Below are 15,409 nucleotides of genomic sequence, written 5' to 3'. Positions count from 1 at the left end.
TTTGCAAAGCGGCAGGCAGAAGTTGAGGCGGGGGCTGCAAAACTTTCCAGCCTGTAAGGAGCCTCAGCAGAGCAGGCCTGCCCCCAGCAGGAAAGGGGAGTTCAAGCCGCATGGGGACATGCAGAGACCCTTGGCGGGGTAGAATTTGGTAGTTAGAGGCTCCATTGTTTGCCTCCCTAGCTCTTACAACAAATGATATGTAGATAGAGATAAGGAATATTTAACCCAATATTCTGCTCATTGGTAATTAAACGTTTGTGTTATATATGGAAAATTTCCCCGTTCCTACCCTGAATGCGTGGCCATCTCACCCCCATTACCCTGAGGCTCCATGGCCTCTTGTTTAGAGCACCTGGGGCTGCAGACCTGCTTCCCAAAGGGACCCTGGCTGCCCAGGGCCACCTCCCCGAAACAGGCCCTGTGACACACGGAGCGCAGCCCGGGCCCCTGTGAGGGGAGGCAGGATCAGCTGGCAGCTTGTGCTGAGCCCCATCCAAGGGGCTGCCACGAACACCCTGGATTCACTGGTGTGGGAGTTGATCACACTAACCTTCCACATTGAAAGGAAAGTGTCTTGAAAAAGGAGCACTAACTCACAGAAGGACCCAGAAGGGCTAGCACGGCGTGTCCCCTGCGTCAGAAGAGCAGCCCACCCCTCAGCTGTCATGCAGAGGGACAGGGCTGCTGAAGGAGAAGGCCAGCTTGGAGTTCCCCTTGTGGTGCAGCAGAAATGAATCTGACTAGGAACCATGAAGTTGTGGGTTCAATCCCTGGCCTCGAGTTGTGGGGTTAAGGATCCGGTGTTGCGGTGAGCTGTGGTGTGGGTCACAGACGCAGCTCAGATCTGGTGTGGCTATGGGTGTGGTATAGGCCGGCAGCTGTAGCTCCAACTTGACCCCTAGCCTGGGAACCTTCATATGCCGCAAGTGCGGCCCTAAAAAGAAAAAAAAAAAAAAAAAAAAAGGAGAAGGCCAGGTAGCCATGGCAGGACTCTCAGGATGCTTGCTGTGACTGCGGAGTGATGCCCATAGCCTCGGTCTGGCCCTCAGGGTTTCAGCTACAAGTGCCCAGATTATAGCTTGCCCATGATCTCTGTGGTCCCCAGAGGTGACCAGCGTCCATCCCCCACTGTCCAGGCCAGCTTGGTTGTGAGTGGTGGGGGAACACACTCTCAAGGGGACCTTGATAAAAACTCGGGCTGACTGGTCAGCATTTCCAGCTGGAATGACAGCTACAGGGGAATCTGAAGCCGTGGCCAGAGCAGTCAGTCAGCAAATGCCCTTAATGCACTATGGTGGCCCTGGCAGTGGGCCTGTCCTCCCCACGTCTCAGAGACCCCGCTGGCCTGCCCCAGGGGTCCCCACACAGGGTCCATGGGCCGGACGTGGTGAGCGGAGTGGCCTCAGCTTTCTCTTGCATCCTCAGATCCAGCACTGCCACCTAGACCCCGATCCCCAGTCACATATCTAGAGTCACTCTGGATCTTCAAGGACATCATTGTCACCCTGGTTTCCTTGCTCACCAGGCGGTCCTTGCTGTCGCACCTTCATCCTCCTGCAGACTCACAGCAGAGCCCTCAGGCAGTCTCTGGGGAGAAACATTCCCAAGTGCTTTGTACAGTTGGAGGGAGGAGCAGACAGTGGGGGCTGCAGCTAGTCTGCCTGGTGGGACCAGCCAGCCCTGTGTCCCCAAGTCCCCCAGGTCCGCAGATAAAAGCCCTCAGGCTGTATATATGTGACTATGCCAGAGGCAGGGAGGGATTGAGGGACAGCAGACATGCCTAAGGCCTGAGGCCACAGACAGACTGGGATTTGGGGGGGTACCCCCGTGGGAGCTGCCTCTCAGAGCCTCTGTCCACCCCACCTCCCGCCCCCCAGGATCGCTGGAGTGCAGTGTATGACTGTGCCTGGTTACTCCAAGGGCTTTGGCTACCAGCCAGGGCAGAGCTTCTCTGGGGAGTTTGACCACGCCTGGAATGCCGTGTACCTGGAGGGGAGATGGCACCTGGTGGACAGCACCTGGGGCAGTGGCCTGGTGGATTCCGCCACCTCCAAGTTCACCTTCCTGTAAGTACAGGCTCAGTTCCACAGGGTCCTAGGAAATGATCCGTGGAAATGGGGCAGGTGCAAGGTTGCATGAGGAGCAGGTAGAGAAGGCCCAGTGGGAGGGGAAGGAGGGCCAAGGGGCCTCTGTCTGCTGCTGGCTGCCCCCACTCTTCCTCCAGCTCAGGGGTGAGCCAGTTCCAGGCCAGTGAAGGGCCTAACCTTTTTGTCCTGACCTTTAGACCCTCCACTGTCTAAAGCCCCCTCTGGCTCCCCAGCTCCCCCCTCCACCCAAGCTCTAACAGCATAGTGTTCATTCACAGGCCAAGTGTGCGCAAAGGCAGGGCAGCCTCTCTAAGCATCTGCAGGTTCCCCTGAGGTCCTTGGCCATTTTACTGTGCGTTACATGCACAGGTGCTAGAATTCTCTCCTGCTGCCTCCCAGACACTGGGGCTCTGCCTCCTTGTCCCTGGGCTAATGGGGCTGTATCTTACCTCTGAGGAAGGGCTCTGGTTTGTGGAAAGGGGTGCTGGGATGCGCAGGCACCCTGGCCACTGTGGGGCAGGGTGGCTGGGATACTGAGGGCTGGAGCATGTCCATCCTCCAAGGCTCTGGCCTTAACCATGACATTTGTGCTGGATCTTAAAGTCCATCAGCAGCTCAGATGCCTTTTCACCCAGAAAAACAAGAGCATTGTCTCATCTATGCAGTTTAAATCCTGACAGTCCTGCACGCAGGGCAGACACGAGTGCACACACACATGCACGTATGTGCAGGACACATCCGGTCACACCTCTCCTTTGCTACATCAGTTCTGGGTACTGCTCACTTGGGGCCGAGTGAAGGCACCCCCATCTCAGAGGAGTCCCCTGTTCTTCTGATCCCCATCACTGGCCTCCAGAGAGCCGCATCTAGGTGGCTCCAGGGGCCACATCAGGGCTTCCCACCTACACAGCTGCTCACGCTGGGTGTGGACAGAGCCCGTGCACCAGGCTTTCCCTCCCTGCCTTCCTGCCACTCCACTGGCACCTGGTCTGTGGGTCACGGCTTTGCTCCCTTTAAATCTCTTTGGCTTTGAGAGCAGGGAGAGCTCTTTCTCCGCGTGGACACAGCCCCACCTGGGCTGTGGCCTTCTCTTAAAAGTGGCCTCGGATCCTGCCTTGCCTTCTATTTCTGGAAGCAACCCCTGAGGGAGCACATGCAGGGCCCACGGTAGGGTTGGAGATGGTGCCTCTTCCCGTTGACATGCGGGCGGGACCTCTCCTGTGGATGTGTTAGCCCAAGGAAGGCCCTGAGGACCCCCTGTGAGCTCTCCGCTCCGTACCCCCTGCGCAGCCGGGACCTGCTCCCCCCACGTGGCTACTGACCAGCTTGTCCCCCTCCAGCTACAATGAATTCTACTTCCTCACCCATCCTGCTCTGTTCATTGAGGACCATTTCCCAGACAACAAGAACTGGCAACTGCTCAAACCTCCTCAATCCCTGAGGCAGTTTGAAAATAACATGTATCACAAGAGCGAATTCTACAACAAGGGGATGCTGAGTGCCCACCCGGAGACCTCCATCATCAAGACAGGTAACCGGAGCCTGGGGGCTGCCCTGCCAGGACCCAGCTTGTGTCAGCTGTACATGGAGTTGCGGGGTGGGGGGCGCCAGTGCACGGCAACTGAGGCTGCCCAGGCCATCAGGCCATCAGGACAGGACAAGGCCTCGGATCACATTTAGAAGGACCAATGCCCCTCACGCCAGCATAAACCAAGACGGGGATGTGATGAGGTCTGTGGCTCAGTGTGTCAGGGAGCCAGGGCTGGTGGGGGGTCGCTCTCAGCTCAAACACAGGGAAAGGGCTGCCTCACCTCCCAACAGAAGCTCCCAACTCCTGGCACAGAGTGTGTTTGGCCCAGCAGAGCCAGGATCCGCATGTCAGTGGACTAACCAGCCGGTGGGGGAGCAGCGGGGTTCTCCCAGGACAGAGCACTGGGGGGCTTTCTTAAGGACGTAGCCACTGGGCTGAATGTTGGGAGCTGGAGAGCAGGCATCACAGGATACAGGGACAGACGTGTTCCAGAAAGGACACAGCAAGGCCCCCAAGGCCTGAGCTCAAGCCCCCAGAGGTAGGTGCCACCTGGCCTTGCACAGCTGTCTCTTACTGTGCTGGATGCCTGCTGGTCCCGCCCACAGCTTTGCCTCTTTTTGTCCTGGAGGCAGGGCCAGCCTCATCCAAGTGACTTCCCTGGGGCTAGGCAGTGCAGGGACTGGAGCTGAGCTATCCTCGGGGCTGGCCTGGACTGACGTTCGCTCCCCACCTCCCCACAGGGGCCACGGGCAGCCCATTGGGTGTATTTGTGAACTATGAGGCATGTGGGGGGCCGGGCTTAGGAGGCCCAGAACCATAGTGCAGGGCTTAGCCCAGAGAGGTCAGTGCACCTCACACTTCCCCCAAGGGCCTGTGTGCTCCCAGGAGGGAAGACCTGAGCTCACTCGGCATTAGCACAGCGGGTCGGGGGTCTGCGGGTGAGCCTCACCCCACACTGCAAGGCCATGGGGGCACCAGAACACAGGGGCCCCCACATTCGTCCCTGCTGATTTGTCCCTTCCACCTCATAGCAGTCTCCTTAACCAGGTTGCTGAGCTCCTGAATACTTTTTAAAACCGCAAATACCTGGCAGCTCCCGCTGCTAAAATAACAGCATGAGGCTGCCATCGCTGAGTGTGGCTTCTGTGGGGATGTCAGACAGGGCGGGAGGGGCCAGCGTGCTCTTCTGGCTGTCATAGGCCCTGGGGCCATGGGAGGAATGGGCCAGGCCACACCAGAAGATCGCTACCAAGGAGTTTGCCTTTTCAAGAGACAGAAATGTAAACGTTAGGTTTCTCAATCTATAGTAAAGCTAAAATTTGCTTGCATATTCATGAAGCATATTTAAAGACTGTTTCTTTGCTGGAGCGAGTTTTGTTAAGAGTGGAGATAGGAAGAAAGCAGAGAGGGAAAACTGTGGTGGGCCTAAGACAGGAGGGAGGGGAGGGTGAGAGAGGGTTGGGGAGGGGCGAGGGGAGGCGGTCACAGGCTCCCCACCGTTTATTTCAAGACTTCCCAGCCATTCGACTCACCTTTGCCAAGAGCCCCCTGAGCCAGGTGCCCTGGCCAGACCTGCGACGTGGCAGGAAAGGAGGCAGGAAAAAGCCCTTCCCCATGGCGCCTGCATCCAGCAGGGGGAATAGATGTTACAGCAGTACTAAGTTCCCTGAAGGAGATGCAGGGCCAGGAGAGAGGCTTCCAGGCAGCTCAGCCTCACAATCAGCTAGGGTGCAAGATGGAGCAGAACAGCGGCTATGAGCAGTTGAGGGCTGAGACAGCTCTGCCCACCCCCCACCCCACAAGTTGTCTTAGAAGAGGAAGTGAGGGGAGAGGAGGGATTCAACTGAGAAAGGCTGATACCAAGTGACCAAGGCTGTTCTTGGTCACTTTCCCTTGGCGGTTACCATGGGACAGGTGTCCCACTGTGGCTGATGGCAGTGGAGGAGTGTAGACAAAGAAAATAGCACAGAAGCATAAAGAAACTCACAACTAGTGTGCCAGAAAGGGAAGGGATCAGGTGACAGTCAGAGGGGTGGAGAGAGAGCCAGGCCAGGTCGGTGATGGATGCAAGGGGAGGAGAGGACTTCCAGGAGGGCATGGACAAGAACCTCCAAGGAAGTCACTGGTCACCTGTCGAGTGGGGACAGAGGTCAGATTTCAGAGAGCTGAATGAGTGGAGGAGAACTGCAGTGGGAAGGGTTTGGGAGAAGATGGCCAGTGAGGAGTTGGCAGTGCCTGAGAAGGCAGGGAAAGTCTTCTAGACAGAGGAGCCATGAAGAAGGCAAGGGGAGAGGCCCCTGGTGCCCCCAGCCCACAGCCCGCTGCCTGCGTGGGGACTGTCACTCCCATCATGGGAGGTAACACTGAATGCAGGAGCTGAGCAGCCTGGAGTCAGGGCACCTCGTGGCTGTTTCTGTGGGAAGTCGCGGGACCCTTGTCCTAGAGACCAGGCATGGCTTTCTGCCTCCCCAGCAGGGGCACTGGACCCCCGACTGGGGAAAGCTCACTAGGGAGCATGGATCAGATGCTAGTCTGGTCCTTCCTTTGTGTTCATCCACAAATGGAGCTGCGGGGGTGGCTGGGACAAATAGCAGGTGATCGGCTTCTGAGAGAAAGGCAGGGCGAGGCCCTTAGAGAAGCCCTGCCCCTCCCTGGGGTCCTGTGAGGCAGAGGGGACCAGGCAGGGGAGTGCTCCTGGACTGCAAAGATGGAGAACTGACTCCCTGACCCCCACACAGTGACTGGGACAAAGGAAGACAGCACTAAGGGGCAAGGGGAGAGGCAGGGAGGGGTGTGGATGCAGAAGAGCCTCCCATGCACTCACTGACTCCATTCAAGAAGCCTGGGGTGGGGGAGAGGGATGCAAGTAGACAGCCCTGCCCCTTGAGCACAGGAGGGAGGCCATTTCAAGTGGGGTTTTTGTTTTGTTTTTTGGTATTTTTGTCTTTTTAGGGCCGCACCGGCAGCATATGGAGGTTCCCAGGCTAGGGGTCTAATCAGAGCTGTAGCCGCTGGCCTACACCACAGCCACAGCAATGCAGGATCCAAGCTGTGTCTGCGACCTACACAACAGCTCATGGCAATGCCAGATCCTTAACCCACTGAGTGAGGCCAGGGATCGAACCCACAACCTTGTGGTTCCTGGGCGGATTTGTTTCCCTTGCACCATGATGGGAACTCCCCAAGTGGTTTTTAAGGTAAGGAGTTGACATGACAGCTGTGACACTGTGAGGACCAGATGTTGTAGAGATCAATGTGAAATCAAGTCTTGTGACTTGGAGGTGACAGACAAAGGGTGGCTCTCGAACCAGGGCCCTCCTTGCCCCTCAGCCCTCTCCCCTGACCAGGAACCAGGCTAAGCCTTCATGCAACTTTCATCCAATGTGAATCAAATGGGCCAAGTGAGCACATACAACTGGGGGGCAGATTTTTTTTCCTGAGACCTCCCAGCTTTCAGCTTCCAAAGAGAACCACCCAGAGCAGTAGGGGAAGCCTTCCAGCCATGTGCTGCCACCAGCTTCTATCATGTTCCGTGAGGCCACATTGGTGTGTTAAGAATATCATGGTAAAGATATTTACACCACGGAAATGGGGGGTGAGGGTGGGGGCAGACGCTGTAAGTCAGGGTTTCCCCCCCAGAGATTCCGCTGTTAAACATTTACCAGCACATCAGCCCAGGCCAGACCCCTCTCACCTGACCCGGACTCTCTCTGCACAGTGAACGGGAAGGCCACGGTCACCATCGAGAGCTGTGCCCCAACGCTGTTCATGTTTATGCTCAACGGCAAGCAGGAGCACGGGCTGCTGAGCCTCAGGAAGAACGGGATGAAGCTGGACGTGTACCCTCCAACCGTGGGCACCCACAAGCTGCAGATCTTCGCCAAAGGCAACTCGGAGATCTACAGCTCAGTGCTGGAGTACACGCTCAAGTGCCACTATGCAGATATCGACGTCCGGCTGCCCGCTGAGCTGCACCAGCCCGTGGGCCCCAGCTGGTTCTCGGAGCAGATGGGCATCACGAAGCCATCCCACCCCGAGCCCGTCATCTACACCAGTGATGGGCGCTGCTCCATCAGCTTCGGCGTGGAGGAGGGCATCAGTGTCCTGGCATCGCTGCATGGGGACGACGGCCCCATCACTGAAGAGACGCAGCGACGCTACATCTTCCAGCTGCACCGGGAGAAACACACGGAGCTGAAAGTCCAGCTGCCCCACGCTGGCAAGTTCGCCCTCAAGATCTTCGTCAAGAAGAGGCAGGAACCGGGCAACTACATCTTCGTCTTCAATTACCTCCTGTGCTGCACCAACACGAAGGTGAACTGGCCCGTGTTCCCCGAGAGCTTCGGCAACTGGGGGCAGGACAATGAGCTGCTGGAGCCCCTATCGGGCGTGCTTCCCGCCAACCGCAACGTCCCGTTCAAGCTGAAGCTGCACGGTGTCGCCAAAGCTCTGGTGAAGGGACAGGACACGTGGCCGCTGACCCTGAACCGCGAGGGCTACTGGGAGGGCAGCTGCAGCACGGCCGGCTGCCAGGAGGTCTACGTCATGGTGCTGGAGAACGCCAACCACAATTTCTACTCCTACATCCTGAAGTACAAGGTGAACGACACCCAGTGAGAGCCTGGCCCAGGGCAGCACACAGAGCCCCGGACACACCACTGAGTCTGCATGGAATCCCTTCTGGGCCTCTGCCTCCGTCTCCCTGTTCTGCCGCGGAAGCTGTGATGTTTGTGTTCTGGTGGCTGAGGCGACAGAGGCAAAGGCCCTTTAGAAGACAAAGGTGCTATGTAAATCCAAGGTATTGTCAACTCTACACCACTGCCCAGATGCCCCCTTCTCGTGCTGATGCTGTTGTTGTTCTAGGGCCGGTGGGAAAGCAAGGACACTGCCCGGGCTGAAAGCTTTTCCCTGCGATGGGGAGAGAGGAGAGGGCGTGCTCTGGGAGGCTGCGTTATCCTGAATCCTAGAGCCCCTTTCAAGGAGCGTCACTGTGTTTCTCCCAGACGCCGGAGCGGGAGTTGGACAATCATCTTTTTCCCCAGACCTGACCGTCTTCCGCATTCCTGCGGCTGCATCTTGCTCTTCCAGGGCCCGAGAAGGAAGGTGTGGGAGAGGAAGCAGACCATCCACAACCCCTGTATATGCCAGGAATGTGGCAACAGGAAAGTTATGGGAGATGCCAAGGCAGCCAGTGCCTGCTCTTGGGTGTCCTGGGTGGGAGGCAGAGGACGAAGAACACTTTGCCCTCCTGCCATCTGAGTCTAAGGGTCTAGGCCTCTGCTCTCAGAGGGATTAATTCGGTCCAATCTGTCTAACTGGCTCCTCCAGGCCCTCTCAGAGCCTGTGCCTTAGGCCCGCCCTGCACCTTCCCCAGGGAGCCTTAGGAGGCTACTGGGCCCTTGGGGAGCCCTGGTGATAACCCTAAACAAAGACCAAGACAGGTCAGGTGAGGGAGTGATGAGAATGCTGCCAGGCCCCACTCCCCCGCCCCCAGATTCCTACCACCAAAGCCACACCTGGGAGGACTTTGACCTACCTGGGAGTGGTTTCTTTGCTTGTCCCTTCCATCCCTTCTCAGACAAAAGAGACCCCCAGGGCCCTCCCTCTGTAGGGATGTTCAGAGCCCCTTGTCTGCTCAGGCCTGAGAAGGCTTGGCTGCCCAGCTGGCCCTTAGCAGCACCTCCGGCCAGCGTTGCCATGACAACAGTGGGCCGTCTGGCTCCAGTGAGGGCGGGGGGGGGGGGGGGGGGGAGGCCCTGAGAGGCCTTGCGTGTCCGCTGCAGCACCATCTCAACATATGGAGACATTGAAGGTGCTCCCTCCTGCCCTCCTGGCTTCTCCAGCTCTACAGCCCCTACCTGTCAGTGCCTTGGCCCCTGAGGGCCAGCTCTGCCCAGCTTTCCCCCCAGGCTGCTGCTCTAAATGCCCCCAACTTCAGCCACAGTCAGAGCCGGCCCAGGATCCTCAGCCCCCTGTACCTTCCTCCTCACATCTGTGTATGCAGCAAGTGGAACACTTAATAAGCACCAGGTAGCGTGTCATGCTGACCCTTCACAATGGGACTGCAAAGAGAGCCAAGAGGCCCTGCCCTAGTCATCCCAGAGCTCAGGGTGGGTGGCAGCAGCCTCCAAGGCCCAGGCCTGTCTCAAGTTCCAGGCTCCCAACACTTGAGTCCATCATCCCCTTGGGGTCCCCCCCCAAAGACCCCGCCCCCCACTGTCCCCCAGCATGGACCCACCCGGTTCAGAGCAATGTTATGGGTGCCCATCCTCCATCAGGCCGGCGGCCCTGGCGCATGAAGGCAGTACACCATGGGGGGCTGAGCTGCCCTGGCCTGTGTCCAGTGTCCTCTGGCAGGCTCTGCCACCCAGGCATTCAGCACCGTGTCACTCACGCCTGGAAAATGCACAAAGGCCGCAGAGGCGGAACCGCTGTGCACCACGACAGGGAAACAAGGGGAGTTTTTAACACCCTGAAAACAGCCTTTTCTCACTCCTTTGATTTTATGGGCTGAAAGAAATGTGCTGTGTTTCATCAAAATAATAAGTGCCTTCTATGACTCATGTCACTCACTGGACCCAGAGCTGGCTGCTAGTCCTGCTGAGAGCGACATGAATCTTTTACAAAATATAATTGATCTATACATCCTGGAGCACGCAAAGGATGCCACCCAGCAAAACGGGAGCTGTCCGGAGAAGGAGAGGCCCAGCCTCTCAAAGCAGTAGGGAGCGGCCCCCTGATCGTTTAACCAGGAGCCTACCCCCCACCCCGCCCCCGCACCTTGTAAAGACAGCTGTAGGCACAGTCAAACAACACTTGAGTTTCTTTCCACTTGAAGTAAAAATACATGAAATGAAATCCAATCTTCATGAATTTTTACACGCATGCTGCTCAAGGTAGAATTCGGGGTTGCATTTTGAAGTCTTTTATTTAAATCCCCATCTTTGTTTCCTGGTCGAGGGGTCCCAGCGGCTTGTGAAGTGGCACGGGTGCCCCCTGGTGTCCGACTGCAGAACTGCGGGTGCTGCAAACCCCCGTGAAACTGAAATCTGTCTCCGGGGATTTTAAGCAGAATTTGAAAAATGCAGCTGAAATGTTAAAATTCCCGGAGTGCTTTCTCTCATGGCTTCTCAGCGTCTCCTCGTGTGCACATGCAGCAGGTCGTTCCCACGCACATGTTCTGAGGGGAGGCTGGGAACCACCTGGCGTTGTGAGAAGCCATGAATATATTAGGATTTGGGAGTACTTTGCCCGGAGATCCCGAGATCCCGTAGGAGTGGATGGGACAGCTTTGACCATACTCATTCCTACACTAGTGAAGGAGTGAAATGGATGGAACTCAGAGAGCTGTTGCTGCAAGTCCTAGGATGGCAGCCCTCAGGCCACAGAAGGACAAGGAGGGTTAAGGAGGGTTGGGGAGGGTTGGGGAGTGGGATGGGGCATATGGGCTACAACCACAACTGCAATTCACTTCTTTTCAGCTGGTTTCGGAAGCGCAGCCAGCACAGCTGGACTCTATTTGCAATCTGATTGTGAGCATTGTGTGTTTCCCATATGTGACACTGTCCCACCAGGACACACTCCTCACAGCCTGCTGAGATGAGAAGGAAATAAATAGATTAACTGAAGCATGAAGGATTTAGGCTAGACGTACAGAAGCAGTTCCTGTTGTTAAGCAGGAGGGACAAGTTGCCAAGAAAGTCTGTGAAATCCTCTTCTTCTCAAAGGACTGGAAAGGTAGAAAGCTTTTCCCAGTGGTCTGGGGGCTTTGATGCTGCACTGACTGGGAGGACTGGGTTCTCTCCAAACCAGTTTAATTCTTGAAATGCACGAGATGGCCCACAGCACAGGGGACCGGGATGGTATTGTCGCGTCCTTTGCTGTTGGCAGAGTGTTCAGCGGTGGTGTGCGTTTGTGTTCCCTGTCAGTTTATCTGAGGTCGATCACTTCTCTTCATTGGGATGCATAGCTGGAACTCTGAAGAGGTGATTACTTTTCATAACGTGTGCATTGAGTTGTGTGGGCCAGTGGCTGTTGAGTATGCTTTTCCCACATTGTTGCTGGTGTTGTTTTTCAATAAAATTTATATTCATTTTTATCCAACAATGTAATTATCGATCCGTTCTTATCCCTGTTCTCACAAGGAGGGGGAAAAAATAGGAAAAAAACACTTTCATGTTCAAAGGCAGAGCTAGGAAAAAAATCAATGTCCCAGCTATTTGAATGTGATGGTGAGATGCAAATAGAATGTCAGGCAAATAGCTATTTCGCATTAAAGGAAACATAATTAGGTTAGCTCCAGCCCCTCCTTGGCTCACATGCCTTTGAAGAACATGAAGGCAGTGTTTCTTTCATTGAATCTTGTTTAACTTGAAATTTTTAAAGTCGATCCTAATTTCTGTTTTTAGTGGGAGAGGAAAAAAAAATGTTCCCCAAATGCCTATCAGCCTACTTTTTGTTGTTGTTTTGGATATATGCAGATATGTATTCCTTGATATTCATATGCTTGCAGAAACTTTCCAGCAGCTTACCTAAACAGATTATTCATAAATTAGACATTTAAGGAAATAGAGAAAATGAAAATCTAGACACCTCTGAGAAGCTGCCGTAACCATGGAGACCATTCTCGTAGCTGTAGTGTGAAGGACAAAAAGAATTCATGTTCCCAAATCTGGCCTCACTGTGCCCCACACTGCCAGACCCACAAACAGGAGCCCCAGTACGATTCTCCTTATGAAGGGGGCCCTGGATGACCCATATCTTTAACAGCATGGTAAGAAGTCAGAAGAAGCAGTCTCCACATAATAGAAGGAGGAACTCTCGAATTACTAGAACAGTCTGAAAATGCCAGTCCCGGGGCTGGAGTGGATGACCTCCGAAGTCCCTTCCAGTCCGGAGAGTTTGTGATGCTGTGTCTCCATGAACAGATGCTGGCAGGCGGTAGGCCTGGGATTGTCAGTGGCGGAACATCTGAAGGGCCCTGCTGTGTTAAGAGCCTGCCCTGCAGCCCCCAGCAGACTGCGCTGCTAGCTTCTCTCTTGCCCGAGGGCAAGGGGGCTAGAGAAAACCCAGCAGAGGGACTGGAGGGGACACAACAGCCCCTCACAGGATGCTGTTCTATGATTTTGTGAGCAGAATTAAAGAAAACTAAAAGTCAGGCAGCACCTGGGTTGCTCTCCCTTGCACATCCCAAGCACATGCCCAAGTCGAAAGATACCAAGCCAAAGTCATTTCTCTCCACCCAGGTCACCTCCACCTCCTCCTGGACCCCCAACCCAGCAAATGCATCTCCATCCCAAAGTTAAAGTCAAGGCAGCTGCTGCATCACCCCCATGAGGAGGTCAGGTCCATCCCTCTGGGTTCCATATCTGACCTACTTGTCCAACTCTGCGGCCTCTCCATTCTGCAGCCTTTGCACTAAGTCAGGCCCTCGCTGTCTCCCCTTGACATTGTGTAATTACTTCCTACCATGACATCATGCCCCGCCCCCAGCCCGGTGGGTCTCCACGCTTCCTCTTATATGGACACCAGGACTGTTGTGTAGGTAAAGATGAGGTTTCTCTGAAAACCTCCCAGAAGTTTGCCATCTCAGGAAGGCACAATTCCATCAGGTACTGGTGGAAAAGGTAGGTCTTCAAATAGAAACTGGTTTTGCCATAGAAATACTAGATGATCCAGCAATTCCCCTTCTGGGTATATATCCAAAAGAACTGAGTGCAGGGAATCAAAGAGATATGTATACACCCACATTCATAGCAGCATTTTTCACAAAGGTCAAAAGGCGACAGCAACCCAACGTTCTTCAATAAATAAACAGCTAAGCACAATGCTATATACACAAACAATGGAATATTACTCAACCTTGAAAAGGGAGGAAACCCTGACACATACTAAAACATGGATGAACCTTGAAGACATTATGCTGGCTGAAGTAAGCCAGTCACAGAAGACAAATTTTGTGTAATTCCATTTATATATTTCCTAGAGCAATAAAATTCAGAGACAGAAAGTAGAATAGTGGTTTTGGCTGGAGAGTAAAATAAGTTATTTTTTAATGGGTATGGAGTTTCAGTTTGGGATGATGAAAAAGTTCTGGAGAGGAATGGTGGTGATGGTGGCATCACAAGGTGAACGTCCTTAATGTCCCAGCACTACACACTTAAAATGCTTAAAGGGATCATTTTTATTTTATGTGTATTTTGCCACAATAAAAAATATTTTAAAAACAAAACAAAACAAAGCAACTGGCCTTAATAGGAAGGCAGGTAGAATCCCATAGTCTCCTCCTCTTCCCAGACTCTGAAAAGGCTTGGTGTCACGGATGTCACTCGTAGGGTACGGTGTGACGACAACTCTTAGTGTCACAGCCGGGGAGGATGTCTGACAGGTGCAGTGGTGGTGGCTGCAGAAGGTCACCCTGCAGATGGAGGTTGTGGTAGAGGATGGCCAGGGCCCCTTTGGCCATGAATAGTTTTATGGAATAGCCTTTCCTTTATCTAATGATGTTTCCTGCCCCGGATCCTCCCCCAGGGCCCTGTTGGAAGGGGCTCTAGAATCTAAGCTTGGTGCTTCTGTTTGGGAAGACAGATATCACTGGTGGCCTCTGCCAGTGCCACCCACACCTACCCAAACAAACCCAACAAGTGAACCTTCCTACAGGATAGCTCCTAAAGCCACAGAAGAATCTGTTGTTTTAGGAAAGAACAGCAAGATGGCAAAACTTTGATAGAAGACCTAAAAAGCGTAAATATTTTCTATCTCCAGGACTATCTCCAGAAGAGTTGACCTCTCAGAAAACAACGGTCCAGCTAACACTCCTGTTCTTTGAGCATCCTTGTCCCCCAAGCTGATCTTTTATTTATTTCTTATTTATTTATTTATTTAGTCTTTTTGCCTTTTCTAGGGCCGCTCCCACGGTATATGGAGGTTCCCAGGCTAGGGGGCGAATCGGAGCTGTAGCTGCTGGCCTACGCCAGAGCAATACCAGATCTGAGCCATGTCTGAGGCCTACACCACAGCTCACGGCAACGCCGGATCCTTACCTCACTGAGCAAGGCCAGAGATTGAAGCCACCATCTCATGCTTCCTAGTCAGATTCGTTAACTGCTGAGCTGCAACGGGAACTCCCCAAGCAGATCTTTTAAAGAGAAGCGCCTACAGGATTAGGCATAAAAGAGACTATGTGCCTCAAATTCCTTGTGTATCCAGTGGCAAAGCTGAGTCACGAGGATTTGAGAAAGAGAAGGAAACCTGGACTTAACTTAAAAACGTTCTCCAGATATTTGGTCCTTGCTGCCTGGAACACTGGGTTAAGAAGGATTCTGAGGTCTCATTGGGCTCAGTAGGAAATAGTGTTGTGATGAGCTAGGGAGTCATAGACTTCACATTGAGGGACGAGGTGTACCATGCATTTGCCAATTCTGACTCAAAGCCAGCCAAACCCAGGCCAAGACCAAATAACACAGAATATTCACACCATGGGTGCATGGGTGAGCTCTGGCTTCTCAGCAACCTCACCTGCTAATGGACAACCAGTCAACACCCATCATAGATACAAAGATGCCCTGGAGGCCCCCTGACAACCTCTGTGCTCCAGGAGGTCACTACCCAACCCACCCACATGGAGAGCACAAATGCAGGTGGGCATAGTGCTCCAGGAAGGAGGAGCCACTCCGAACTTGGGTGTCATCTCATCTCATGATAAAAACAGCACCTTGCTTTCAGAATAAGTGATCAGTACGTGTTTGAGAACATCAATTTGTACTTTCAGAAACTGATGCAAACTATTGCC

At 54.0% G+C, this 15,409-nt stretch overlaps 1 protein-coding gene across 1 annotated transcript in view; it reads left to right on the top strand.

Annotated features, from left to right (window-relative positions):
• KY (kyphoscoliosis peptidase) overlaps positions 1-11,727 on the top strand; it is a 48,951-nt gene extending 37,224 nt beyond the window's left edge. The window contains exons 9-11 of the mRNA XM_005669860.3: positions 1,878-2,066; positions 3,428-3,618; positions 7,337-11,727. Coding sequence (XP_005669917.2) covers positions 1,878-2,066; positions 3,428-3,618; positions 7,337-8,235 — 1,279 coding nt within the window. The 3' untranslated portion in view covers positions 8,236-11,727. The remainder of the gene's footprint in view (positions 1-1,877; positions 2,067-3,427; positions 3,619-7,336) is intronic.

The sequence above is a fragment of the Sus scrofa genome, chromosome 13 (genome assembly GCF_000003025.6).
Source record: "Sus scrofa isolate TJ Tabasco breed Duroc chromosome 13, Sscrofa11.1, whole genome shotgun sequence".
NCBI classification, from domain to species: domain Eukaryota; kingdom Metazoa; phylum Chordata; class Mammalia; order Artiodactyla; family Suidae; genus Sus; species Sus scrofa.
The sequence above is the reverse complement of the archived record's forward strand: the minus strand, read 5'-3'. Positions and strand labels throughout refer to the sequence as shown.